This window comes from Penicillium riverlandense (genome assembly GCF_028828495.1).
Source record: "Penicillium riverlandense strain IBT 135883 chromosome Unknown utg000001l_segment0_segment0, whole genome shotgun sequence".
NCBI classification, from domain to species: domain Eukaryota; kingdom Fungi; phylum Ascomycota; class Eurotiomycetes; order Eurotiales; family Aspergillaceae; genus Penicillium; species Penicillium riverlandense.
The window spans coordinates 4,511,455-4,538,504 of NW_026643194.1; the positions used below are offsets into that span (position 1 = coordinate 4,511,455).

At 50.4% G+C, this 27,050-nt stretch overlaps 10 protein-coding genes across 10 annotated transcripts; 4 read left to right on the top strand and 6 right to left on the bottom strand.

The window, feature by feature from the left end:
* Window positions 1-228: 228 nt before the first annotated feature.
* N7474_001822 (glycoside hydrolase family 11 protein) lies at window positions 229-978 on the bottom strand (the record flags this gene model as incomplete). The annotated part of the gene is made up of 2 exons (XM_057193237.1): window positions 229-628; window positions 683-978. The coding sequence occupies 2 exons, from the start codon at window positions 976-978 to the stop codon at window positions 229-231; spliced, it is 696 nt and encodes a 231-aa protein (XP_057058190.1).
* Window positions 979-4,543: 3,565 nt separating this feature from the next.
* N7474_001823 (2EXR domain-containing protein) lies at window positions 4,544-4,834 on the bottom strand (the record flags this gene model as incomplete). Its single annotated transcript, XM_057193238.1, has 1 exon — window positions 4,544-4,834. The coding sequence occupies one exon, from the start codon at window positions 4,832-4,834 to the stop codon at window positions 4,544-4,546; it is 291 nt and encodes a 96-aa protein (XP_057058191.1).
* Window positions 4,835-5,856: 1,022 nt separating this feature from the next.
* N7474_001824 (DUF4419 domain-containing protein) lies at window positions 5,857-7,206 on the top strand (the record flags this gene model as incomplete). The annotated part of the gene is made up of 1 exon (XM_057193239.1): window positions 5,857-7,206. The coding sequence occupies one exon, from the start codon at window positions 5,857-5,859 to the stop codon at window positions 7,204-7,206; it is 1,350 nt and encodes a 449-aa protein (XP_057058192.1).
* Window positions 7,207-8,449: 1,243 nt separating this feature from the next.
* On the bottom strand, window positions 8,450-10,359 carry N7474_001825 (MDR family MFS transporter; the record flags this gene model as incomplete). Its single annotated transcript, XM_057193240.1, has 5 exons — window positions 8,450-9,085; window positions 9,143-9,665; window positions 9,730-9,930; window positions 9,988-10,073; window positions 10,126-10,359. 5 exons carry the CDS (start codon window positions 10,357-10,359, stop codon window positions 8,450-8,452), a joined length of 1,680 nt encoding a protein of 559 aa, XP_057058193.1.
* Window positions 10,360-11,217: 858 nt separating this feature from the next.
* Window positions 11,218-13,080, top strand: N7474_001826 (fungal specific transcription factor domain-containing protein; the record flags this gene model as incomplete). The annotated part of the gene is given in 3 exon segments (XM_057193241.1): window positions 11,218-12,299; window positions 12,311-12,638; window positions 12,694-13,080. 3 exon segments carry the CDS (start codon window positions 11,218-11,220, stop codon window positions 13,078-13,080), a joined length of 1,797 nt encoding a protein of 598 aa, XP_057058194.1.
* A 1,395-nt stretch (window positions 13,081-14,475) lies between these two features.
* N7474_001827 (uncharacterized protein) lies at window positions 14,476-15,879 on the bottom strand (the record flags this gene model as incomplete). The annotated part of the gene is made up of 1 exon (XM_057193242.1): window positions 14,476-15,879. The coding sequence occupies one exon, from the start codon at window positions 15,877-15,879 to the stop codon at window positions 14,476-14,478; it is 1,404 nt and encodes a 467-aa protein (XP_057058195.1).
* Window positions 15,880-16,267: 388 nt separating this feature from the next.
* N7474_001828 (Armadillo-like helical) lies at window positions 16,268-18,451 on the bottom strand (the record flags this gene model as incomplete). Its single annotated transcript, XM_057193243.1, has 1 exon — window positions 16,268-18,451. The coding sequence occupies one exon, from the start codon at window positions 18,449-18,451 to the stop codon at window positions 16,268-16,270; it is 2,184 nt and encodes a 727-aa protein (XP_057058196.1).
* A 64-nt stretch (window positions 18,452-18,515) lies between these two features.
* On the bottom strand, window positions 18,516-19,151 carry N7474_001829 (uncharacterized protein; the record flags this gene model as incomplete). Its single annotated transcript, XM_057193244.1, has 1 exon — window positions 18,516-19,151. One exon carries the CDS (start codon window positions 19,149-19,151, stop codon window positions 18,516-18,518), a length of 636 nt encoding a protein of 211 aa, XP_057058197.1.
* A 901-nt stretch (window positions 19,152-20,052) lies between these two features.
* Window positions 20,053-22,382, top strand: ampp (aminopeptidase P; the record flags this gene model as incomplete). The annotated part of the gene is made up of 10 exons (XM_057193245.1): window positions 20,053-20,128; window positions 20,187-20,246; window positions 20,306-20,471; window positions 20,527-20,588; window positions 20,640-20,861; window positions 20,912-20,957; window positions 21,006-21,846; window positions 21,899-21,983; window positions 22,035-22,079; window positions 22,135-22,382. The coding sequence occupies 10 exons, from the start codon at window positions 20,053-20,055 to the stop codon at window positions 22,380-22,382; spliced, it is 1,851 nt and encodes a 616-aa protein (XP_057058198.1).
* Window positions 22,383-22,831: 449 nt separating this feature from the next.
* On the top strand, window positions 22,832-26,754 carry N7474_001831 (exocyst subunit SEC8; the record flags this gene model as incomplete). Its single annotated transcript, XM_057193246.1, has 9 exons — window positions 22,832-23,246; window positions 23,307-23,480; window positions 23,536-24,521; window positions 24,573-24,686; window positions 24,745-25,185; window positions 25,240-25,375; window positions 25,428-25,576; window positions 25,624-25,731; window positions 25,786-26,754. The coding sequence occupies 9 exons, from the start codon at window positions 22,832-22,834 to the stop codon at window positions 26,752-26,754; spliced, it is 3,492 nt and encodes a 1,163-aa protein (XP_057058199.1).
* Between the last annotated feature and the right edge of the window lie 296 nt (window positions 26,755-27,050).

The window sequence follows — 27,050 nt, forward strand, 5'->3', positions numbered from 1 at the left end:
CTGAAGATCCTAGCTATTGAGATGAAGGTTGGATATCTGCTTTGGTGTCTACTCTACCCTATTGAACTATCGACTTGTTCACGAGGCATCGACTGAGAACAAAGAGGAGCAAGGCGGTCGACACAACAATAAGTAGTTGATGCCATATAATCCAGGTATGAGAGCGCTAGGAGTATTGTGACGCATCTTTCACTTGACAAACACCCGTCGAAATCGTTAATGCTGTTACTAGTTGGTGACGGACTGCGTGGCAGATCCAGCGCCGCTCCAGCTCTCGACAGCAATAACCTGGAAGTCCATCGTGCCCAGCTCCAGCCCGACTCCGGCCCACGCATCAAAATGGTTTTGCACAGTAACAGTACCGCTACTAGCCGACCCGCTTCGGATAGAGATGTACTGGTTGAAGGTTGAGGTGCCTTCGATAGAGGGCTCGTTGACTCTCTGATTCTCCCAGATGGTGTAGGTCGCACCGTCGCTCTCGAGTGTTCCCAGTTGCGTGCCGCTTTGGTCCATGTCGACCTCGGCATCGATGATGTAGTACTCCACAAGAGGGTTGGTGGTCCAGCCGTAAACGGAGAGAGATGCGAGTCCGCTGCTGACCGTAAAGTCACCGCTGTGTGTAATGGCACTGCCAAACAGTTAGTGAACGAGAATAGAGAGAAGTGGTAGTAGTGTTTCGTACGCGCCACTTCCGGGGTTCCATCCCACGCCAACGACAAAGTCTTCGGTGACATCCCAGTCGACCGAGAATGTGTTTGTCCCGGGCGAGTAGTTGACCGTGCCACCCGTCGTGTAGTCCTGGTTGTAATTCGTATCGGATCGCCTGGTGAGGTTACGACGGGCGAGGGGGTGATCGGGACCCATGACGAAGTTCATGGCACCACGCTTCTGGAAGGTGTTGGTGGCAGAGGCAGTCGGAGCGGCAAGCGAGGCGGTAATGGCCGAAAGCCCCAAGGCAAGGCTGAAGAAGCAAACCATGATGATTTACGGGGATGTTTGGTTAGCTAAGGATTGTGGTGGTGAATAGTCGAAAACTTTGGCGGAAGAGTCAGGCATTTTATACATACGTGCCGAAAGCGAAATGTTGCTCTGCTTAGGGAAGACCCCGAGAGACTTCTCACGAGCATCCCCATGAGGTTGCAACCACACATGTCACCTAGGAGCTGTGGGGTTCCGTTCAGGCTAAACATTGATCTCCAACACTTTAGATGGCACATCGGGTGCATCTGACTTAGCTGTTCAATTCGCTGCAGGTAACTATTAGACAATACCACCAGACGGTGATGCCGTCCTTCCTATCCTCTGAAACATAATCCTTGCATCGCCTATTCTGGTGTGAGCGGTGCCACAGGGGAATTACTAGACACGGCAAGTGATCATCGTGCATCAAAAGAGCTGATCTTAGTGTTTTTCTCTCTAGGCAGAATGGGTCCAGCGGATAAATAGTGAAGGGAATGTAGTTATTCAGTGACAGCCAGGCTTCCAAGTGTTAGGAGTTCAACAATTCTCCCGGATGGATAACTCCTCACCCATGTTCAGGGAGGTCTGCTTCGTCCTCAACTATGTATTCCCCTATCTGGTATCTCGCGAATGGTCCCACCTACAGTGTGGGGACGAACTTTCGAACCCCGTCGATTTTTAACGCCCGCACTAGTCAAATATGGAAACACAGTATTTAATCAACAACCCATTACATTTAACTTCCCCTAATATCTCGTGTACCAAGCACCAGCCTAAATCACAGCATGAAAAACATGGCGAGGCATTGTCTCTGATATTCTTCGGATGAGGAGACGTATGAACCTGGGGCGATGTCGCTATCGGCCATTATATGTACATGGTGTGCAGTCGCGAAACACCTGTATTCAGCCTATTTGTCAACGCACCAATAGACTCATATATAGCTTTAATATAACGGAGAAGTGTAGATACCCGTCCCGTAGTAAATTAGTCGGGCCTCCACCACCAGGCGGGTACCCCACTTTTCGGATCGCACCCAAATCTTAATTTCGTAAAGCAGGGCAAAGTAAAATTATGATGGTACATGCAAGCTAATCATCGATCGTCTTCATCGACGGAACCATTGCAACATCCTGGCCATCCAAGACTGTAATCGGGTATTATCACGTTATTATCCACTGGCATTTTAGATTCCGACGATGCCAGGAAAGAACGGTGGACGAGTGTGCGGCGCTTGTCCTAAACGGCCTTTTGCGGATTATTTCCCTAAACGAATATAATAATGTGATGCTCAGTGTTTCTACGGCTGTTTTCACGAGGGTACAAGTATCCACGAACATGGCACAAATAGAAAAGATCGCTGAGCAGTACGAATCAGCGAAGAAGAAAGAGCTTGCTAAGGAGACCATCATAGCGCTATCTCTCGTAGTGTCTTTTCTGGTGGAGGTTAATGCAATTTTCGAAGGTCTAGAAGGGTTGCTAGCCTCATTAGAATGGCTAGCGATCCGAGTATGCTCACGGATAGCATTTACGACATTGCAACCTCTCCCGATGCAAAAGATGATATTATAGATATTTTTGGTACCTGCCTCCTAGGCGAAGTGCGTACTATTAAGGAGTTTAGCGAAGTGGCAGAGCTTCGACGGGGTCTCTCCGAAGACGATATTGCAAAAATTAGACCGGAATAGGAAGAGGCTAAAATAGAGATAGATTAATTAATCTATATATATTGTTAGTGAATCAGGGTCCCTATTTCAGATTCGTTTGTCAATCGATCAAATTTTTCGTTACCTTAGAATTTTAGCAATATATGGAGCTTACCTAACTACTCCGCTATCGAAAAGCAATAATCTATAACTATTACTAGACTTAGTCGGTGGCAGACATCCGGAACTGCCCGCTCTAGCTTATTATTAATGTGCTCTCCATAGTCCAAAGTAGGATCCCGCCGATATCCTAAGTAATGCGGCAATAAGCTACAAAGTAGGAGTTTAGCATCACAAGGGCGGCCGCGGAGGAGATACCTTAGGTCCTCGACTTCGACTATGAGAATGATCGCCCGCGACGGACGACCGCCCCATCGCTAGAAGTGTGGTAAAATCTGCAAACTAGCATTAGTGAGGAAGAACACACTAAGACGATAGAAGAACAAGATCTTATTCTAAAGGAAAGGTAGGATTATCTGTTACGATCTAAGAGCCTAAGGCAGGGTTTGATGCCTAAAGGTGGTATAAATAACCTATGAATGAGGTGTTTGCAGAAGGAAGTTGATGGAAGTTTCCTCCTTATACAAAAGGGTCATATACTAGTAGATAGCTTTCTCTCTTTTCTTTTCCCCAGACTTAGTTGCTTCGTTGAATACTCAGGCAGTGTTCCCTACTAATCCTCTTGGCTATAACATTACCTATGGAATAAACTTAGTGGTACCACCGCTCGAGCAGAGGTGTACACCCTAAAAGCCCTTCCATCGAGACAGTAACGGGCCCCGAGCTCTCATATCTCGGTTTCCTACCCTTGGCTAACGATGATATTTTGGGAGAAATGTTACTATTTCCTTAATAGTATATAGAAGTTCATATCCTACCATATTTACGATTCCAGATTTCGATTGTAGATTTCTCTTGAGCATTAAACTCCAATAATTTAATATACTGTAGTCGATCTAGTATATAAAATAGTTTTGCTACCATCCTATGTGGTCTTGTTCCTAATCAACACCCTAAAAGTTTCGTATATAGTATTAATAACTATTATATCCTCTATAAGGTATATAGGAGAAGTAAACATAATTGTTATAAAGAAAGACTCAGTACATTCAACGAGACACTTAAGTATGAGGAAAAGAAGAGAAAAGAATCTATCTAAGTAAGGAGTCATCATTCAAGAATGAGCTTTTGTAATGGCATCAGTCATCCTCATCGTATCTAAAAAACCGACCTCTTTCGCGAAGATACTGTCCGCTAACCCCACGCATATATTTTGTATTCGGTGGTGACGGTGGATTTATTTCCGGTGGGGGACGAAAGCCCTCCTCTGCCGTATGTGAATGATTACACATCTCTATACATAGGCGAAACATTATCGCTACCCGTATAGCTGGATTGTTGTCCCCGAGATGGCGTGTGCTGATCGTATATTTGATGTCTTGCTTCTCTGCCTCAGTGAATTCTCTGTGGAAATTCTGAGGACGAAAGGCATGGCCTTTTCGCTGGGATTCTTCTGCGAGGTCGAGGAAGGCCCTGACTCTGTCCTCGTCAGAGACATAGACCAGTTGCACTGGCTCGTCACCTAACAGTCCAAAAAGACCTGTCCAGGCGACATATCTGTTACTGGCGTGTATGATAATTGTCCTGACTACGACAATCCAGCTAGGCATCCTCTTGAGAGCGTCCTTCTCGTACTCCTCAATGAACCGGAGGTTTCGGAGCATGAAAGAGCCCCCGCGGGCCACACTGGCCGCGTGCCAGGCAAGGTAAAAGAACGAGCTACCACGGGAAGAAAACTCCGGGCTCCCAGGCTCCCAGTTCAAGTGTATAATATCTCGTAAGGGGTCGATAGGATGCCGTGTTTTCATCGCGAATAGTCAAGAGGCTCCTTTTGGGACCTCTGTTTCCGAGACCATAGAGCGACTTTGCAAAGCCACAGAGCGAGACTCGCGGCAGACACGAGAGATGAGTGGTGGGAGTCCATTCAAAGTTGAGGTCAAGGTGAGTCCACATGGTAATGGAGGTCCTATAGCTTGCGTGGACATGTCCAGCTCCACAACGCGATGTGGGAGAGAGTAGCTCCAGATCATAAGACGCAGCTCAGCGGGTAGGTCCGGGAAGCGAGGGAACGTCAAGGCCTCCTCAGGAAGCAATGTGGTTTCGCCCATGGTTGCTTGATGTCGGCTATGGTGGTTGACTAGGTTTAGTCAAAGGGGGAAGCGGGCGCCGGAGTAGGCGACAGCGGCCGGCCAAAGACACCATAAGGCTATGTGTCCTTAAACGTACCGAGGAACACAGCCAAAACAGCGAGAGGCACAAAGAATGTGTAAGAGATAAAAGACAATCGGCTGTCTCGTTTTATGTTACTCACCAATGTGTTATCGTATTGCTTAACATGGCTATGGTAATGCGCATAATTTTTTTTCCCTTCCGGTATACGCTTCTGAATGAGGACTACATGTTCTTGAGGATGATTCCTTACGTATGTATTCTTTTAGGGTTCTTCTCTTTCCTCGGTCTTTGGCTTTCTTCCCTGTGCCATTTGGTATGGAGAGACTATCTGGGACGATCGTTGGCCTCCGTGGGAATTATTCGCGTTCGGACCCTACTTAGGCCACACGGCCTGGTCCTGCCAGACCCCTCAGTCCTGCAATACCATCTGGTTCTGCAACACTATCTAATCCACTTTTGCCTACGGATTTTGCGGGTCTTCGCTAGGGAAAAACAGCACATGATATACCTCAATTGATTGTCTGCGAGATATTCTTTGTCTCACTCCTCATTGGGTCTTAACGTGGTTTGCTCTCAGGTATTAGATCAAATTCGCCTTCCAATATATTTTCTGCTCTAGATACTGGTAAATGCCATGGTAAAATATGAACGCAGAAATGTCGGGACCATTAGTCGCTGCAATATGAGTCTTGCCTTGCTGGCGGAGATCTACGATCACCGTCCACGTTAAGTATTTTCTGATTTGCGGAAGAGGTGGAGTAGGATCTACTACCGAGTCGGGCTGCTCAAATCATATCCTCTTCAGCCGCGCAACCCCGCCGCTTCTCCTCGCCTAGATTTTGAATGCACTCAGCCAGGTCATTTTTCCATCGTCAAATATTTAGGATATCTTCTCACAATCACACTCGCCGTCTGTCCTATACTTCCACACTAGGCTATATACTCCACGTTGAACAATATGCCCGTCACAATCACTACAACCAGTCTCCCTCCACGTCGATGGGAGAAACGAAAGATAGAAACGGCCGAAGATTTGTTCAAGGAATCGTGTCAGAGAGAGAATCGTCGCAGTCGAGGGGTGTTGCAGAGCTCTTTTTCCCCTAGCCTTTTTAATAGGTGCCATGTCTCTGCGTCACAGCACGGCTTCGTCTGGGCCGTGATTCACGCCTATAGTTATCATCACAACCTGACCATCCGACCGGAAGACGTGTGGTTTTCTATTCTCACACAGTTGAGCTTCTTCGTCAATGCACACGCAGAGGCACTGCGATCATTCTTTGTGGCACATAAAGGGCAGAAAGAGTTGGAAGTCACTGGTGCCGGAAATATCAAGTCGGCAGATTTTGGTGCTCTTGCCGTTGAAATGACTAGGCTTATTGAAAAGAACGTGGTGGATCCGGAATTGCGTAACTGGATTATGCCCGAGTTTAGCACTACAACTGAAGTCGACAGTGTTGTCGCGGCTGTCCTGATGATGGGTGCGATGCAGAAGTACTTCTCGTTCACCATGTCCCTTATGTGTGGCATTCCTTCCGTCACCTTGCTGGGAGAGCGGGAAGACTGGGCATACATGGTGAAGAAACTTGACAAGCTGCACCAACTTGGCGATCAGCCCGCGCGATTCTCTCAGCTTCTTCGGCCGATCCTAAATCACTTCGTCTTGTCCTTTGATAGACCAGAGTCCCCTCAGGTGAAAGATTTCTGGAGCAAATGTGCACACAAGTTACGCGGAAGTGGAACCTGCACGATATCTGGCTGGATTACAACCTTCTGCTTCTGGGATGTTGAGGGGCAGCTGTTGTCTTGGGCGCATCCGGTCCATCATGTCTCTTCTCCCGAGTTTGAGGCACAAAACACGGACTTCGGATTGGATGATGTTTTGTCGAGAGGAGTTGACACAGACGTCATCCCATCCGGCTACGCCTCCGTCCCAATTACTGTCAATGACAATGGGGTTACTCACAAAACTACGATGCTAGCAGGGCTGGTCGGCATTCAAGCCACCTCAAGCGGGGCGATGCTAGACGGCACTCCACATTACGGGGGTTTCCAAATGTACCAATGGACGTCAAACGTTACAGTGGAACCGATCATTTCTAGTCCTAATCCCGCAACCGAGGAACCAGGGCTTGATTCCATCCAGCCCTTATCGGGTTGGTGGATGTACGAAAATGAAACCAATGAGGACGCCGAGAAACGTGCCGTTCATATCCAGAAGCTGAAGGATGAGATAGCCAAGAGCGAGGATTCCGACAACGGTGTGGATTCCGAACTATACCGCAAATATCATCACCTCTTGGCGTTCTGACAGATCCACATGCAACCCATGGTGCACTCTGCCAAAACAATTCCTATGCATTGGGCAGAATATAGCTGAGGAATGCATGACTACTCCGCTTGATCTGCAGGTTGGGGGCGTGCCCTGCAATTCTGGTGAAACGACAGTCTCCTGAAGAATGCGAGGACGCTCCTTTCTTTTGCTTCCTCGCGCTACGTCTTGTACCTAGAGTCGACTATAGCTGTTCTTAATATTGATCTTTCATCTCGAGACGCTATCCACCTCTACGCCTACGTGAGACCCTCACACCTTCCTCGGTTTTTGATCCCCTGGGAGCTGATTTGACTGACCCTAGGAGATATTCTGGCTCCGAGGAACATCTATGTGAGGGTCTAGGAACCCTAAGGTAGTCAATAGAGGTCTAGGTGGCTCTAGGTGGCCGTTGTCATGTTATGCGCATGCAGAGTGCTGCACCGCAGGTGGCGGATGCTGCCCTTTTGACGCGCCCTGCACATTCGTTATGGGCCAGCCTAGATGCGATGAGCCCTGCTACGGTCCCGACTGCGGAAATTGTCTTTGCTGCCAAATAGGATATATGTGTCCAACGGATGTTTGCGGGTTTTGTACCCACGACGGCGGTTTCGCTATGCCGACTGTACCGCCATTACTTTCATCCAGTCCCAGTGAACCAGTCGCTACATCTGCGCCCCCATCGGTCACCCCGGAACCTTCAAGCCAAGGTGGTAGTTTTGACGCATCCTCAGAGCCATCAAACAGTCCAATAGGGGCGGTGCCGACGGAGTCATTCCCAGAAAGTCCATCCTCCATCGGAGCGGCGGTTCCAACTCGTCATCATGAAGCGGCCAGCTTGGTATCTCCAGGAAAAGACTCGTGGATGGCATGGGTGTTGGCGTGGGTTATTGGAATCCCATTCATCGCGTAAAGCCAATGAAGCAATTATGGTTATGGATGATGTCAAGTCATCAGCTCACCTTTTAACATCGTGGCTGCGAGTGAAAGAAGAGATAGTCATCTGTGCAGTCTCTATTAATAGGGAACCATATCTAAAGTGAAGCACTAGCTATGATCGGAATGCCTCACGCATGACTTTAAGACTCAATATAATGAATCGAAGTACACTCCTGCATCTATAGGTAGCAGGTAGAGTGTCGAGCTATACAAGCCTCCCAGAAAGAAGATACATACCATTAAATGGGCGGCTAGCCGCGTTGCATTCTTTCTTCGCGCAGAAAGCTGGCACGACGTGACACGCCTATCTTTTCTTCCCTTTTTTGACAGACTTCCATTCGATACCGAGTGTACTGACTACTGCCAGACATGTAAGACCTAATGCAATATAGAAAACGTCGACAAGAGCCCCATTATAGGCAACTAGGGCCTGATCTCGAAATTTTGCTGGGACCGCATTAATGAGGCCTAGCGCACCACTACCCAGGGTCTTTTTGGGGTCAAATCCCGGTACTCGTGTGGCCATGTTGTAGGCCAGTCGGTCACGGAACACATTTTGCGCAATGGATAGGATGACGATACCCCCGAATTGCTGTGCGAAGCTCAACATAACCAGTGCCGTGGGCACCATGGAGTCTTGAAGTACGGTCTGGACGGCGATGTAGGGCGGTTGGAAAGCTAGACCGATGCCGATCCCGTAGAGGATCTGATAAGAGATCCACTTTCCAGAACCGGTATCAGGCTGGAGTGTAGTTATGAGCCCGCTTCCAACAGCCATGAGAACGCCCCCGAGCATCAAAACCGGATTGTAGTAGCCTATATAAGTCGTCAAAGGACCGCCGACTAGTGCGGCAATCGCCAATGTCACGGCCAAGGGTAGGTACATGAGACCAGATCCAAGTGTGCTTGCGCCGCGCACTGCTTGGAAGTAAAATGGTAACTGGTCACGAGTCAGCACTGCACTTTACTAGTGCAAATGGGGCGGACTGCGGCTTACGTAGTACGCAATCACCGAAAGGTGCGCAAAATTGCAAAAGGTGATGAGGCTAGCAAAGGCGACAGACCGCTGACGCAGCATCTTCAGTGGGACCATGCTGTCGTCACCAGCCCTGTACTCCACGATCAGGAATATAGCAAGGAGCACCGCAGCCACTGCGAGCAGGAGGATGATTCGCCAATTGGCCCATGAGTATGCCGTTCCAGCCCGCTCCAAAGCCAGTACCAAGCATAGAGTCATCGGTACGTTTATGGTGAAGCCTGCCCAGTCGATGCGCTTCAGTCTCTCCTTGCAGCTGAGATGTGAATTTTCGGGTAGACGAATGTGACCGATGCTAAAGAAGACCATTACAATAATGGCAACGCCAATCGGGATGATGATATAGAAGCTGACCCTCCACGTCGAGTAATGGGCTATGCTTCCACTGATGAAAGGACCAAAGGCCAGGGCAATACATTCTACGCCGCCGGCGATTGCAGAATAGATAGGCCGGTGCTTGAGTGAGGTTGTATGTGCGACAATACTAGACACGATGAATTAATTTACACCAGCTCATCCAGATTAAGGTATATCATTCAAGTGCTCACATGTTCATTCCCGCTAATATGCCCGCTGCTCCCAGTCCACTCAGTGCGCGCCCAACGATGAATGCTGGGGACGTTGGAGCTGTGGCAGATAGTACTGAGCCAATAACGAAGACAAACAATGACACCATGTAGAGTGTTTTCATCGAATAAAAAGAGTACAGTTGTCCATAAATCAACATTGTTGCAGATTGTGCGAGCAAGCTTTTTGGAAAATGTCAGTCGGGTAACCTCATCTTACCCCTGTCCTGGGAAACCTACTATGCTATTTGATACCACCCAACGTCATTGAGAGCGTGAAACTGATCGGTGATGACTGGGGTCAATGTCGCGATACAGCTGGTATCCTACAGCTGAACGTCAGCTTGGAAATCTCTCTTGCGACAGATTGGCACGCACATAACCAATGAAGAAACTTCCAAGAAGGATGCATGTAAACAAAAGCGCGAATCTGATCCCCTTGGGGCCGTGTATGTTTTCCGGCTTCTTGTCGGCTTGTGAGGCCGCAGATCCGGATTCTGCACCAGTCCTAGTATGTTCCTGCGAGCAAGTGAACGGTTGACCAGCCTCATCAAATTCACCGGCATGCTGTAGCTCCATCCCAAACGCATCTGTCGACGTCTTCGAGACCATTTTCAGTGCTCATACGTTATGGTGACTAGGGAGAAAGTGTGCGGTATAGTCACTAAGAAGACACTTTATCGTTGTACGTAGGCTGGCTGTAGAATACCGTGGGTTTTATACTGTACGGAAAGCACGGAAACATGGCGGCGCAGCGTTTGGAGCGTTGCTCGGGTATACCCGCATTCCGAGTCCGAACCCTGCACTAAATTCCCAACAGTGGTAAGACTTAGGAAGTAGTTTCTAAAGGTACGGAGGTCCGACATCCTGCTCGGAGTTGTCATGGCTTTGGAGATATCGGCGGAGGAGTCTATGCCGACAATCTAGATTCGAGAATTGACGTCGGAGCACTAAGCCGTATGTGGATTAGTACTCCGACAATAACTCCGACGTCACAGCCAGCACATTTAATTCTCAACAAGGTGATAGGTCTTTTGCAATCCTCTTCCGCACGCAAAGTCTTCCAAATTTGTATTGCCGGCAGTGGAATCTAGCCACCTCTCGTCATGACCGACAGAGTTCGCCGCAATGGCCAGCCTTCGTCGTGTGAGCCTTGCCGACGGTCGAAGCTTCGTTGCGATCATGCAAGGCCGCATTGTACTCGTTGTGTACGCCGCAATTTTCAAGGACAGTGCTATTACCACCCATCACCGATGACACGAGGTACAGACTCCTATACTGAAATGTTGCTGTAAGCAACCCTCTCTTCACCTAGATATTGAGCTTCAATGAACATAATGTCAACTCCTCAGCACACCGCAAAGTGCGAGACAGATTGACAATCCCACTACCTCGTCAGTCTGCGCGTTATCTCCGCCATCTGAAAAACCGCCATCTGATGACTATGACCGGGGGACTGGGCTGGTAACCATGCATAATTCTTTGATGCCGTTCGCAGACTTTAACGGCAGGCAACCGCACCGCACGTTTGCATACTTGACACGAACAAGCGTATTTACACCTAAACGGTCATATCCGGTGACACCAGCTGCTATTTCAGAAGGTGTAGAAGTTCTGCGTTCCCTCCTTGAATTCAACGCGGAATTCCCTGAAATTTTCCGGGACCAGTGCGAAAACGATGCATTTGAATTATGTGGCTCACTTCTTTTCAAAGCAGCATGGCGAGCCTCGCAAAGTACCCTACGGCACCTAGGGGCTAGGCCCCCTTTGGATCAACTGACAAGCACAGCTCTGGCAATATTCGAACAGACTACGTGCTCGCTCGAGCTTCCTATATCTGCGGAGAATGATGCTCTCGAGCTGGCCCTTTCTGGACATCGCTTGCGCTGGGAGACCATTGGCATGTGTTTCGTACGCATTGGGTTAGTCAGCGCAACTGTGAGGACCAACGGTCAAGTCTTCCATGGCGATGGACAATCAAATTTTGACCGCCAAAAGACTATGCTTAGGGCATATGACGCTTCTATGCAAACTAGGGCATTCTGCGATCAAATAGAGCAGACGAACGACTTGACGTTGTGGCTATTGACATCTGTATCCACCCTTGCCACTTGGTGCTTTGGGGACGATTCTTCTCGTGCTTGGCGCTTAATGGGCGACTTATCATCAGCTATAGCAGCTCTTGGCTTCCATAAAGGGTTCAAAGGCGAAGAATCAGGACCCCCATATTTGGTAGAGCTTCGCAAAAGAGTCATAGCTCTTGCTCATGAGCATGACAAGGAGCTAGCAACCTTCGTTGGTCGGCCGCCCCGTCTTAGTCGAAAGTATTACGCAGTGGATCTACCACTTGACTTGCCAGATTCAGTTATAACTGGACCTGTCGAGCAATTTGAAGCTGCTAGGTCCAAACTTGACGAGAACGGCTGGAGTGGAGACGTTATGGTTAATCCAGTTTCCCGTCTTCGAGCGATTCTTCTACTAAGCATGATCCGTGAAGAGGTCTTGGAGCTATCACTTGGTCCACCAATGCCGAATATCGCCCAACAAGCTAGGTGATTCTCAGCTCGTTCCGTATAGCCGAAACCAAAGATTTAGATGTTGACCCTTTCACTAGACAAATCTTATCGAAATTGACTTCTACTTGGGAATCAATCCCTCACAAAGAATACGAACAGTCAATGTGTGACACTATGCTACCGAGTGCTATCTGGGTGGTTATAGGTCCTCGGCTTGAATGCCTTTATAGCAAGTTCCTTCTCTATAAGCTGCTCATTAGTCAAAACCAGGGCAATCGCGATAAGATGATCCGGACGTCGCAAGAAATCCTCCATTTGGCGCTGTCGCTTTTGAAAAAGAACGACGTGATAGCTACGCCAAATCTGGAGGGAATGGTGAGTTGCGAAATTGTTTCCCTACTCAAAAACCGGAGACTGATGTTAATCATAGATGGTGTTTTACGCATTACCATGCGCGAGCGTTCTTATCTTAGAGCTATTTCGACAGAATCGCCAGCCCCATCGGTCTGCGACGCTCAATCGATCGACTTTAATTCAGGACATAAGCGTGCTCATCTCGTGCTGTGACTCGCTAGCCATATCTGGACAGAGCAACTATCAGATCTGCAAGCAAGCTCAGACGGTTTTCTCGCGATGCCTAGACCAAATTTTGAATCCAACTGCGGTATCTTCTCAAGGCCTTACGAGCGAGCCTGGAGGGCCAGCAGTACAAGAACCGTTCTCTTTAGGTTCGATGGACTTCGGTTTGACAGAGCTATATCCCCAAGACCCAGAATGGTCCACGTGGCTCGAGTCTTTCGACTTATACGAAACATGAGGATGACGTGGGTCACCGACACTATTAGATAGTGAGATAGCTTCCTGTGTCTCTCTCCCCTTTCTCCACCGGAGTGTTACCAATACAAGCCTATTGCCCTTTCTTCTCCCGTTCTTCAGATCTAGTATGAGAAGGCGAGTAAAGTCTGAGGCTCTAGGGCAGTAAGCGCCTCACCCCTTGTATGCTTCACAGCCACATTTTGATGAGATGAAGTATGCTGCGCGAGTCATGCGAGGACCTCAGTCCGAGTTGAGTTGCTTTGAAATATCACGTTTGGTGATTTGATACGCTCGATGTCCCTGCCCCCATTGAGCGGGACTGGAGGCCCATTTGACAGACTAATTTAGGGTCGGGCGCGGGATGGAGGTCCAGTGTTATGCAGTGAATGTATCGAATCAGATTTAGGCTCGTATTGAGACTAGGGCGTAGATACAGACGTCGTGACGAGGTCGGACTCCAGCGCGAGGCTTGACTAAACCTCTTATCCGGGCTTATAAGAACTATGACGACAAATTCGATTTCTTGTAGTCTACCCCAACGCTCGTCTCACAGCTATTGAACCTCAGACTATCCAAAATAGCTTTGCAGCTACTGGAACAGTCCGATGTCAGCCGGAGAGAGTGTTTTCTCAGCTTAGTATTCAGCTTAAGACGCCTACCCCCAGGAAACCCCGGAAGCTCATAACAAATTTCACCCCAGAGACGCCGCAAAACGCAAGGCCTTACCAGTAGAGTGCAAATCACTATGACTTGAATACCTAAAACATGACGGCAACCTTAATGTCAGAATCGGACCGGCAGCCGTCACAAAAGAGAGTAGCAGACTTTTTGAAGTTACTTTATTTTGTTCTTTCAAACAGAGATTTGCTACACGTGTATCGGGGTGTTTTCCGATTAACTAGGTAAATAAGCGAGGATAAGGGACAGGAATAATCCGTATAGCAAGAATAGATGATCTTAGGGTTGGGTCGAGCGTCCTAGAGCCTGAATGTCTCTCTCTAACTTCTTAACACGCTTACCTAGTATCCACACCTATAAATTGATTAGCTTATTTTTGGACTGGTAGTATTGACCACTCACATCAAACATCAAAGTCAGCATAGTGATGATTATGTAGAGAAGTCTATAGAAAAGAGCGTCTCGGAAAGCACCATATCGAAGTTGTTGCAAGCGAATATAGTGATAAACTTAGAGAGTACGCTGAGGGCTGGAAACCAGCGGATGGTGAAGGTCTAGATGTGAGGACGGATGGTGATGGTAGTGAGGATAAAATACGCAGAAGCTACTATTCTAGAAACGGAACACCAACATCATCCACAACCAAATCTATGAAATGGGTTTAATTCTTTAATTATTAATTGGGACCTCCTAGGGTGTGTTGTGATATTTATCCTCCCTAAACATCACCTCCGGCCCAAGAAACCCACCGCCGCACACACTCATCCACCCGCCGCAGGGCATCCTTGCACGCCTCGATCTCGAACCACTCACGGTGTTCCTTCCCACACTCCGCACACGGACCCAGGTCGCGTACGCGCAGATCTGCGAGTTCGATGTGGATCAGGCGTTCGACGCGGTGGACGTGCGGGACTTTTCTCCCGGACGTCAATGTCAATGTTTCTGACGATGTAGGGCGCTGCTGCGGGTGATTATGTCTAGATGGAGATAGCCACGCCGAAGAGGGGGACTGCTGTGGTGTCGGTGTTGTCGTTGATGTTGATGGGCTATATGGGTAGTATCGGATAAGCGTCAGGTCGTTGGAGCACTGACGCGTCCATTCGGTTAATCTGCGGTGCACGTTGATTGCGCGCCCGATTTTCAATCGTACTGTGCCCGGTGCTGTTGCGGTCGGGTTGCTGCTTAGGGCGTTGAGATCCTGTGCTACGCGGATAGCATCGCTGATGCTTCGGCGTTGGGCTGGTCTGCTACTATTTGGGACTGGGAGGAGCAGGGACGATGCAATCTCTCGTGGTGGTGGACGAGGTGAAGTGCTGCCGGCATTGCGTGTAGTGCTTGGAGGAGTCACCCAGAACATGTAGATGTAGCCCTCTTCGTCGGTGGCGGAGATGGGCTTGGCGAGTTCGGTGAGAAGCAGAGATGTCGTTTGGGGAGAGAGGCTGGGTGGGATCCAGGAAAGGAGGGACTGGGTCTGTGGAGTTGGTGATAGTCCGGTCCCAGATGAGGAAGGGCGCGAATGCTGGGGAGTCGGCGACAGCGAAGCATGCATACGCTGTGGGACTGAGTTAGGCCTCGACCCTTGTTGATAGAGATTCTGAGGCGCGGACGCCGGTCGACGGGCCGGACGAACCTGTTGCAGCTGAACTGGCCTTGTAACCGGCTGGGGAATTCGACGATCCATGTCTTCATCGTCGACAATTTCAAAGCAGCAAAAGGTCCTCTTGGGAGGTGGACGATGCTTCTCTTTCACTCGAACAACATCTGCCCTTTTGCGACCATGGCAATGTCTTTGCTGAGCTGTAGGCTGTCCATGTTGGCCTGAAACTTCAAGTACGCCCAGCCGATCCAGTAGCGTATCGACGCTGGATCTGGGCTCGGGCTCAGGCTGGAGACTCGGATCGGCCCATGTCGATGCCGATGCGACAGCCTGATCTTTATGCTGCCAGCAATACAAATTCGTGTCATACAATGGGCATCCATTCCATGAATTCGCGTGGTTTTGTGAAGCTAGAGAGCGGCGACAAGGCCGGCCACTCGTGGTGATCCCTCTACAGGTCGTTGCCGGGTTGCGCGAATCCGAGCGAGGGAGTAGAGACTCTGGCGTGTTGGCGATATGCGGCATCGTCCGGAAGGGAGAGGATGCGGAGGGAAGGAGTGTCAGCCTGCACGAATTTCATCATGAAGCACCTCTGGAATGTGTGTAAAATATTTAATGTGTCAGGCGATGTCCATCTCATCGGTGTGGGTATCTCTACCCGGTGCTATTTTTGTGTACACCGCCACCGAGGCGGTGCAGGTGGTCAGCTTGGATATCATAGTAATTTCGTTGCGCAGCATTATTGTCCTAATCTACGGAAAGAGGCCCGTTCGCGCGTGATTCACTTGTAAGATGAAGTGCAACGCACCATATGCCAATTGCAAATAGATACCTTGCAGACCCAACCAAAAAGTCCCATTTCATAGATCCGCAACTCCACTCCATCTATGCATTCCCAGCACCATATCCCAATCTACCGCGCATAGTCGTAGCTCAACCCCCGACATTTCAACCAAAAGGACCGCACAAGATCCAGCGACTGCTGTCGGGCTCCTCGAGCAACAAAGAGAGACTCGAGGAAGCGTGATTTTTCCTTCGGCTCTAGAAGCGGAACCTGCTGCCCGTTTGCATCAACGACATGGGCGTCGATTGCATCTAGTGCGGCTGTGAGGCTTGGACGTGCTATGGCCATGTGCTTGAATATCCCACGCCGAAGGACATCGGTTAGAGACACCAGATCTGAGCGTGCGCAACGGCCTGCTATTTGCTGGATAAGGGTGTGGCATAGAGAAGGCACGAATTGCTCAAGCACTTGCTGTAGCACGATTGTATCCTCTGAGGCGCTGGGGCGGAGAACTAAGAGGTTAGCCCAGAATGTGGAGGCGGATCGAATGGGAAGAGGTTCCGGTCGCGAGAGGGCATGCAGTGTGAAATTGATCAGAACGGCGAGAATTGGTGGTCGCTGCGAGCCCGGGTCTTCACTCGGGGATGGTAGCGGGGTTGTAAGTGAGAACAGAACTGGATAGTATTTAGGCAACAGGCGCTCGAGAAAGTCAATCCCCGCGTTGGCCGTTTCTGGGTCGTAGAGATCCGGGGTTTCCAGCATGGTGTAGAACAGTTGCGTCACATGGGCAATCAGTGCCGCGGCTTCGTCCCGGATCTGCAGTGAATGCGAGCCGTGGGACGCCAGAAATGAGGATGCGGTGGCCATGATGATATCTGTGCCGGAGATACCGAGTGGGAAGCTCTTGATGAAGTCGACAGTCATGGAAGGAGGAAACACAAACGGGCCGGACTTCTCGGTATAGCCAGCCCTTAGAATCTCGCACGCGGCTTCGATGATGCTGATATCGACCGGAAAGTCGACAATGAGCAGTCTCATGGCCTCCATGATTAGGCGTTGAACCTCGGTGCCTGGTCCAGAACTCCAGAACGATTCGTCTTCAGGTACTTCGTCATCCGTGAGCTCTATTTCGGTGGATTGAAACCCTTTCCCAACGCTGGCGATGCAGCTGAGAACAAGGTCGCCCCGAGCGCGAGCAGACTCATAGGCAGAAGTATTACCTTCTTCCCTTGCCGTGTGGGCTTCCTGAACCAGAAGCCGCAAAATTCGCTCCAGGGGCTGTACCTTGTCCTGGTTTTGAGGCAAGGCGTAAATGATAGCTGCAATTCCCTGTAGAACTCTGGGCATTGTGTTGACCGTCGCTGTTGGCTTGACTCGAAATTGATCTAGTTGGTCCAGGAATACCGGAATGTCTCCGACCAGGGCTTGAGAGCACGATCTTGCGAGGGTTTGAATAGACCGTGATGCTGCCTGAGCACATGGTTCAAAGTTGAGAGACTCGAACAAAATGGTTAAAACACCTGGGAGCAAAGGGGTGTGTCGTTTGAAATAAGATTCGTATTTCCCAATTGCATCCACCAATGTCTGGCGAGCTTTGAGTGGGATGGCTGCTCCAGCATTTGTGAAGACCTGGGTAAGTGTGTTACCCCCAAAAATGGCATCCAAACATTCATCAGCATGTCCATTCTCATCCACCGCTTCTGATAAGTATGTGAGGCAGAACATGGCCGTCTCAAAGCTTCGCCAGTTCTGGTTGCTAAGGTTGGATGTTGCACTCTCTTGGAAGACTCGGATGAGATCAACGCCGAGGAATTGATAGACCGACAGTAAATAGTCGCAGCCCTCGGACCGGAAAACGTTGAATTCACTCCGCTCTTCATCCGTCCAGCCCTGGAGGTGCTCCGTATCTGGATATAGAAGCTTATTAAATAAGCCTAGCACGACTGCGGCCAGCTGATCTTTCACGGCTGCGAATAGAGGATCATCAGATTCGAGCTTGTCTGGCAGATATTCAGCGGTCTCGTTCCAAAATTCGAGCACTCGAGGTGTTGCCATCTCCTCTGTTGCGGCATATCCAGGGCTCTTGAAAACATTGTGGAGAATTTCCAAGAGCTGGCTATTTGGAGGAGACAGGTGTTCCCGAAAAAGATCCAGATCCAAGTAGTAAGCAAAGGCCACCAGGAGATCGATAAGTGTCAGATAGTTCCCGTCTTCTTCTTCATCGGACAATCTTCTTGCACTGATGCTCTCGATGAGAATTTGCGAAAGCCGAGTTTTAGACTTGCTGTCAAGGGACACAAGCCGGCTCTCCATGACCGAGGTCAAGATGGACACTGCGCTGTCTCTCAGATCAGGTAATCTGACGGCTTCAATAATGTCATGGGCACATGACGTTTTGATGTGAGAGACCTCGTCTGGTATGTCTTGTGTTGTTGGGGATGGATGGTTTCCATGTACAACAAGCCAGGTCTGTGCCGCCATCAATACTCGGGTCTTGCAGCAAATGTGATGGTAAATCTGATCTTACCTTCCAAGAATTCATAGCCTCTGTGCCCAAGTCCGGGACAGTGGCTTGCTGTGATATCTGCCGCAAGACATACTGGGAAAGAAGAAACGCATCCCGGGTATTATGGGCAACACGCACAGAAACCGACATCCCTCTGCGGTCGCGCATAATATCCGGATCCCCTTCTGCAATAACATCTTGATCATACTTGTCCCCACCCAGCCGCATGGTTTCCTCTGCCAGGTGATTCGAGAAGAACAGCAAGGCAATGATTTGTTTCTGGGAAAGAGCCGGGATCACCGTGTTTTGGAAGTCCAATGACCCGCAGTCGTCCTCAGAAACATACCCTCCGTTGGCAAGACTGGCTGCAAGCTGCAATACGGCCCGTTTCCACGGCGTAGCCGGTTGCATGAAGAGAGCCACTAAGCTGGAGGCCAGCTTCCTGATCACCATGGCCTGCTCAACTTCATTGACCAATGTAACAAAATGGTTGACCAGGTGCTGCATGGCCTCTAGTGCCGCATCTTCTTTGATTTCTTTGCTGAAATAGAGTCAGTGACTTTGGAAATTCCCACCAGATGCGAGTCCTTACCCGGAGACATTGATTTTCACTGTAAAAGTGAGAGCACCGATGAAACGGTGGTGGGTGGAAGGCTCCCGAAGAAGCACATCCGCGATCATCCACCCATGCTCGCCCTTCTGGAGTTGCTGCAGACGCGCCTGGATTTCATTGACCTTGGAGGGGTTGCGCTGGTTGGCGGGATCGTAGAGCTCCGTCACGAGCTGAGACGGTGGTTAGCAAGCTGGAGGGCACGATTGAAAAGTAAAACACATACCAGGTGAGCCTCTTTCGCAGACTCCATGGCTCCCAAGCCTGTCTCCACGAAGAGACCAGGAACTCCGGACGGTCAAAGGAGGGAACAAACAGATGGTTATCATCACGTGCTGATAGAGGGGGTGGCAGAATTGGAGGGCGGTGAAGCAGTCCAACGAAGAAGTTGTAGTAGCACAGAGAGAGAATAAGAAGATAGTAATTCTTTACTTAATTCAAATCATAGACAATACCATTATTATCCATGTTTTGTGCGTGATAATCATCAAAATCCCTAGATAAGCCGGGCCAGTGCAAACATGGCAACTGTGGGGACCCGCGGTTTCAACCGGAGATCGTTACCGGACCACCAACACATCCGCTAACTGATTGCGCTGCTACCCTTCCTCCGTCCCTCCCCTCTTCCTTTTGGTCGCTTAGTTATCGCATCGAACTCCTCTTCTCCTTCCCGCTCGTGCGGTGTCCATGCTCTTCACCCAATCCATCCGCTTTTGTGGGACACCCTTTCGTTCGCTGCAACGGCCACTTTCGCACGCTCGATTCTTTTCTGTCCTCGGTCCACGATACTCGGTCGAGATGGGGACCGTGGATACCACTGATCGCCTGACCAGGCTGAGGAAGCTGATGCAGGAGAACAAGGTGGATGTGTACAGTACGCCATCATTCAATCCCGTGGACGACGTGTCGAGACTCATGTTCGCATCCAACAGTTGTTCCCTCCGAGGATAGCCATCAATCCGAGTACATTGCGCCGTGTGATGCCCGTCGAGGTCAGCGATCCGTCCACTTTCTCCCTGTCTGCACTCTCAGCTTACCACTGCCCTTGCAGAGTTCATCTCTGGTTTCTCGGGCTCCGCCGGTACCGCGATCATCTCCCTGACCAAGGCCGCCCTATCTACGGATGGACGGTACTTCAACCAGGCCGCGAAGCAATTGGACAGCAATTGGGAGCTGCTTAAGCGTGGAATTGAAGGGGTTCCTACTTGGCAGGAATGGTACGGATCAATTGACCTAAATGATAGGTCTGGCGCTGAAGCTGAATGTGTTTAGGACAACGGAACAGGCTCAGGGCGGCAAGGCAGTGGGTGTTGATCCGTCTTTGATCACAGCCTGTACGTTGGCTTTGCCTGTGCATATATGAACCATGGTGCTAATATCTATAGCTGGCGCGCGCAAACTCGCCGAGACTCTTGAGAAGAACGGATCGTCGCTCGTGGGTATCCAGCAAAACCTGGTCGATTCGGTCTGGGGCAAGGACCGCCCGCCACGCCCCAGTGAGAAGGTGCGGGTGCACCCCAACAAATATGCCGGCAAGTCCTTCCAGGACAAGGTGGCCGACCTTCGCAAGGAGTTAGAAACCAAGAAAAAAGGCGCCTTCTTTATTTGTAGGGAAAACCGTTCTTTTTTCCCCACCAGAATTGCTGACGAATGACAGCTATGCTCGATGAGATTGCCTGGTTGTTCAACCTGCGAGGAAGCGAGTAAGCGCCGTGTCTCCTGATGGTATATTCAAAATTGACCATTCCTAGCATTCCCTACAACCCGGTGTTTTTCTCATATGCCGTGGTCACGCCCACCACTGCGGAGCTCTATGTCGAAGATGACAAGCTGACACCAGAGGTCAAGGCTCATCTCGGCAAGGATGTGATCGTCAAGCCGTATGACTCCATCTATGCGGACGCGAAATCCTTGAGCGAAGCTCGAAGCAAGTCCAGTGGCAATGCCGAAGCCCCGTTCAAATTTCTGCTTTCAAACAAAGCTTCCTGGGCTCTTAGTCTCAATTTGGGAGGCGAGGAGCAGGTCGAGGAGGCCCGCAGCCCGATCGCCGATGCCAAAGCCGTCAAGAATGACACTGAGCTGGACGGCATGCGGGCGTGTCACATTCGGGATGGCGCCTCCCTGACCGAGTACTTTGCTTGGCTTGAGAACGAACTGGTCAACAAGAAGACGACCCTGGACGAAGTCGACGCTGCAGACAAGCTCGAACAGATCCGCTCCAAGAAGGATCTATTCGCCGGTCTTTCGTTCGACACCATCTCTTCTACGGGCCCTAACGGTGCGGTTATCCACTACAAACCTGAGAAGGGAAGCTGCTCTGTCATTGACCCCAAGGCCATCTATCTCTGCGACTCTGGCTGCCAGTACCTGGATGGAACCACTGACACCACGCGGACGCACCACTTTGGTCAGCCGACGGAGTTCGAGAAGCGAGCATTCACTTTGGTGCTCAAGGGTATGATTGGCATCGACACTGCGGTGTTCCCCAAGGGTACCAGTGGATTTGCCATTGATGTTTTGGCCCGTCAGTTCCTGTGGAAGGAAGGCCTTGACTTTCTCCACGGTACAGGGCACGGAATTGGGTCTTATCTGGTAAGCACGCCGAGCTCGATCCTGCACGATACGTCCTGCTAATCCCGGTCAGAACGTCCACGAGGGACCCATGGGTATCGGCACTCGTGTGCAGTACACTGAAGTGCCCATTGCTGCTGGAAACGTCATCTCGGATGGTTCGTCAGCCTCCCTCTGTACATCCCCATCAATGCTAATTGTGGCTCTAGAACCCGGATACTACGAGGACGGCAAGTTTGGCATTCGAATTGAGAGTAAGAGCCCGAACCAACCCCAACTTGCTATATGTGCTGATATATCTGTTGTTAGATGTCGTTTTGTGCAAGGAGGTCAACCCGCCCAACAAGTTCGGCGACAAGCAATGGCTGGGCTTCGAACACGTTACGATGACGCCGATCGGTCGCAAGCTGATCGAGCCGTCGCTGCTGAGCGATGCTGAGCTCAAGTGGGTGAACGACTACCACGCCGAGATTTGGGACAAGACGCACCACTTCTTTACGGAGGACGAGCTGACGACCAAGTGGCTGGAGCGTGAGACCAAGCCTATCTCTAAGTAGACCTGAGAATTAAAGTGCTAGTATGAGAGAGAATAGGATAGAAAGAAGATATGCTCGGCATGATTCTAGGGCTTTTTGTGGAATCCGTGTACAGTAGAATGTAGGTAAGTGGAATGAATGAATGTTAGAGAGGAAGCTCGTGTGGAGCCCCGACTTCATCCCGCCCCGACTGCCTGCCTTCCCTCCATCACTACCGCCAACACAACAACACAACACCATCAACCACAACCACAACCACTCCATCGCTGCTCACAAGCATCCTGCAATTGCGCGAACAAGAATGCTCGCTGTTCTTGTCCGCCCCTCGTTGCGCGAAATCCACTGGGCCTAAAGCCAGACCTCTACCTCCCCTCCCCTCCGATTGCGCCTCCACGGCCCCTTGGTCGCACCGCACCAGCGTGTCCTCAGCAGCATAACCTTCTGGACTCGACCACTTGAAGCCGTTTGGAATGAGCGGCCGATACGGATACGGCGACACCGGCCGGTACGACCGCGGCGATGGCGGCTACGGCGGTAGCAATCTCGGTGTGAACGGGTACAGCGGAGCAGGAGGAGCAAGCAGGGATCGCCGTCCTGGTGGCTACGGTGGTTTCTACGGCGAGTCGCCTTCGCCGCGCTCTGTGTCACCCAATCCGTCTCCAGAGCGGCGGCGCGATCAAGGAGATCGGGACGGGCAACAACAATCATCATCGTCCAATTCGCGGTCGCGCACAAGGAATGGAGATGCAGAGAACAGATATCAGGGCTCCAGACCTGATCGTCCGAAGGAGGCGCCGCGGTACCCGGAAAGCAAGAATCGAGATAGGAATGGGTCTAATGCCTTGAAAGTGGATGAAAATCTTGGGGAGCTGCAATCAGTTGAATGTCCGTCGCGAAACGTTTCCTTGGAAGAGACATTTTTGCTGATATGTTTATGATATATAGCCGTCCTGCAGTCGATCCAGCGCGAGTGGGATTTCATGACGGATACCGAGTGCATACCGGTGCATGTGGCTTTGAGTCTGATGGACATGAGTACACTGGGCAAGGCGGACCGCGAGCCGGACTTCCTCCGGATGCATAATCGGATCCAGAGGACTTTGAAGGCGATTGTCAATGGTAGGTGACTGAACAGTGATTGTAACGGGCTAGAGGCTGACATGACGGGTCATAGAACATCACCAGGGATTCAACAGCTCCATCGGAACATACCATAAAATCCAATCGAGTATTACAAGCTCCCAGGGCCGAGTTCGTGACCTGCGACAATCCCTGGAGGAGGCAAAGTCCGGTTTACTGTCCACGAAGCCGGAGCTCAAGGGGCTGGCAACATCCTCACAGAACTACGATGATATCATTCAGTTGTTCTGCCATATCGAGGAAATCCAATCCCTGCCTGAGAAGCTAGAGGCTCACATATCCGACAAGCGATTCCTCGCTGCGGTGGATGTGCTTCACACTGGCCTGCGATTGCTCCGCCGCTCTGAATTGGACAACCTTGGTGCCTTGGCAGATGTCCGTGCGTTCTTCAGCAATCAAGAAATATCACTCACAGATATCTTGATTGAAGAATTGCATGATCACCTGTACCTGAAGTCTCCGTACTGCACAGATCGATGGAAACCACCAAGCCCAGAGGGAGACATCAGCTCATTCAGTTGGACCGGCAACCGCTCTTGGGAACGACCAGTATACACTTTTCTGGCAAAGTTGGATGCGTCAACACCCATGGTCGAAGATGCTTCGCGGAATCCCGAGGCCGACACATTCTCATATATTCACTTGTTGATCGAAGCCTTGAACAAAATGGGCCATCTTGATGTAGCGATTGATCGGATTGAACAGCGTCTTCCGGTTGAATTGTTCGCGGTGGTCGACAAAACGAACGCAGATGTTGATGCTCGCTATCCCAGCCCGGCCAAAGGGTTTCCATCTCGAGACAACTTCCTCAAGACCAGTCTACCCACCGAGGCCATCGAAAAGCGAGGCCACGTGCTGGCAGAATTTCTATGGGCGCTGTACGCCAAGTTCGAGGCCATTGCTGAGGGCCATCGGGTCATTCACGATGTGGTCGCGGCTATTGTGCAACGTGAGGGTCTCACCACCGGCGATGCCCTTGCTGGAGGGTTCAAGGAGTTGTGGAAACTATACCAAAGCGAGGTAAGAGACCCTTCTTTTTCCCTTGTAAATATTACTAATTATATCTGCAAGATCCGATCTCTCATGCACGACTATCTTGCAACTGATGGCGAGACTTCTTATCGTTCTCGGAACGAGGAAGCCGACGCTCGGCGGCAGCTCTACTCCGGTCGAGATAAAACAAAGGTAGAAGATTTATATGGTTTTTCGATTTGACAGTAGCTGACGAAAAGGTGTATCGCAGAAAATGTTCAAGTTATCTGATATTGATCAGAATTCAGAGATGAAGGCTGAGCAGGACGAGCTGGATGAGATTCTAAAGTCCTCTGTACCTGGAATGGTCTCCAAAACAAGACAGAAATCCTCCACAAACGACTCTGCCCAATCCAGACAGGGCAACTCCGGAACTGGCCACAAGATCCTAATCGAACCAAGTGTCTTCAATATGGGTCTGCTACTACCGCCTTCGCTTTCTTTCATCCAACGCTTGAAGGATATTGTTCCGGTCAACTCGGACATCTCCATGAACACGCTGACCTCTTTCCTGGACGACTTCATGGTCAACGTCTTCCACCCTCAGCTGGATGAGACTGTGACGGACTTGTGTACGCTCAGCTTTATCGCAGCTGATGCGTTTACGGAAGACCCTCAGTGGGCCAAGGTGTCTCCTCGTCCCATTTTCAGGGTCAGTTTTCTCACAACAACGTTCTTTGCATTGTCTAATTTGACTATTTGGCAGGGCACGGTCAAATTCATGTCCATCATACGGGAATTTAGCAAGATGTTATCGAGCATTCCGCACGACCAGTCTTTCACACAGCTTCTCATTGACCAGATTGTGACATATTATGACAAGTGTTTCGGATGGTATAAAGGTAAGAATGTTCCGATTATTTCCCCTGAAATCTCAGGCTCATCTGTCCTTAGCAATGGTTACGAAAGTCTCGACTCGGAATCAGGGAGGTGGAGTCCGACTCAAGGCTGCAGCGCAGTTTGTGGAGTCCGGAGATGTTCGTGACACAGTCAATGAGCTGTGGAAAGGAGCCACAACAAACAAGCAGGCCTTGCTTGATAAGGTAAGCCCTGAACCTTCGTCAATAATGGCCTGAACTAACAAGAGCAGGAAATTGAGCTTCTTCTCAAACGGACTAATCAGGTGCCTCTGGAACCGTACGACATCATATCCGACCCCAAAACAGTCGTTGCTCTTTCACTCCTGTACAACAGCATGGTAAGAGAATTGTGTGTATTCGTGTCTAAGCGGCCACTAACATTCGCATTATAGAAATGGCTCGGCAGTCATCTCACCAAAATTCGGTTGGTGATGGACCCGGCAGCGGAGGCTGACTCGTCGCCATCTCTGACTGCGAGCGGACGACCGTCGCGACGGTGGACCTTATTCGGAGCGATGAGACCTAAGCGTGACAGTATTAACCAGCCCGTTTTTCTTCCACTCAACCAAGAGACGGCGGTGGCCTTTGACCGAACCCTGCAGTCCTTGCACGGTCTTGGTTCTACCGCAATTCTGACATTGCACGTTGACATCCGGTGTGGAATCATCCACATGCTAACAAGAACAATGTCTGGCCCGAATCCCCCTACTATCCGAAATTCCGAGCCCCAAACCCCATCCCCCAGCTCAAACGAAGCCTGGTGGCACATCCTCATGAACCAGCCGACGGCCGCGTCACCGACCATCCTCGAGCTGAACAACGACCTCATCGCCTTCGACACAAACGTCTCGCTATACCTCGGTTCCCCAGAGCGCTGGTTCATCACCTCCGGCCTAGCACGGTTCATTGATCACGTCTTCGTCGCCTGCACGCGCTACATCGGGGCCATGAATGAGAACGGCGCCTTACGTCTCCAGCTCGATGTGCTGGTCCTCCAACAGAACCTGAAGAACATCATTATCGACCCGACAGCAGCGGACGAGAACGACTCCTCGCACGAGATCGTCGCCTTGCCGCGCAGCGCTAAGTTCCTGGACTGGTTCCTTGAGGGTGCGGAGAAGACTATCGACAACGCCAAGTATGAGAAGGAGGAGTTTGCCGCTCAGGGCGACAAGGCCCTTGCGGCCGGGAACGGCGAACCTTTCAGCTACGATGAGCTTCGCGTGCTCGTCGACCTCTGCTTCTCGGAGATCCTGCGCGGGCCCCGCGGTGCGGACAACCGTGAGGATTTCATGGCGGCGAAGAAGGCTAGCGGGGATGCGATGTTGAGTTTGAGTGAGATTATGTGGGATGCCCGGTAATAGTGTGGTTGGCATGCATTTTTGGTGATTTTAGTAGTATTTACTCCTAGATAAGAGCAGGTAACTAGCGAATCTCTCCGAAATTATTATTTTTCTCCTCTGCATCATCTCTCCCATTGATTCGGGAATTAGGTCAGTCCTGGTAATATTTCCCTTGATTAAACTGCTAAATTAAGCCACCACTAACAACCCCAAGCCCTACTCCACGCGTGTTTCAGAATGGCGCGGGACTCGTCTCTGCCCTTCCGTCAGCAAAGAGTCGTAGCCCTCGCTTTCTGCTTGTCGTTTATTTTTCT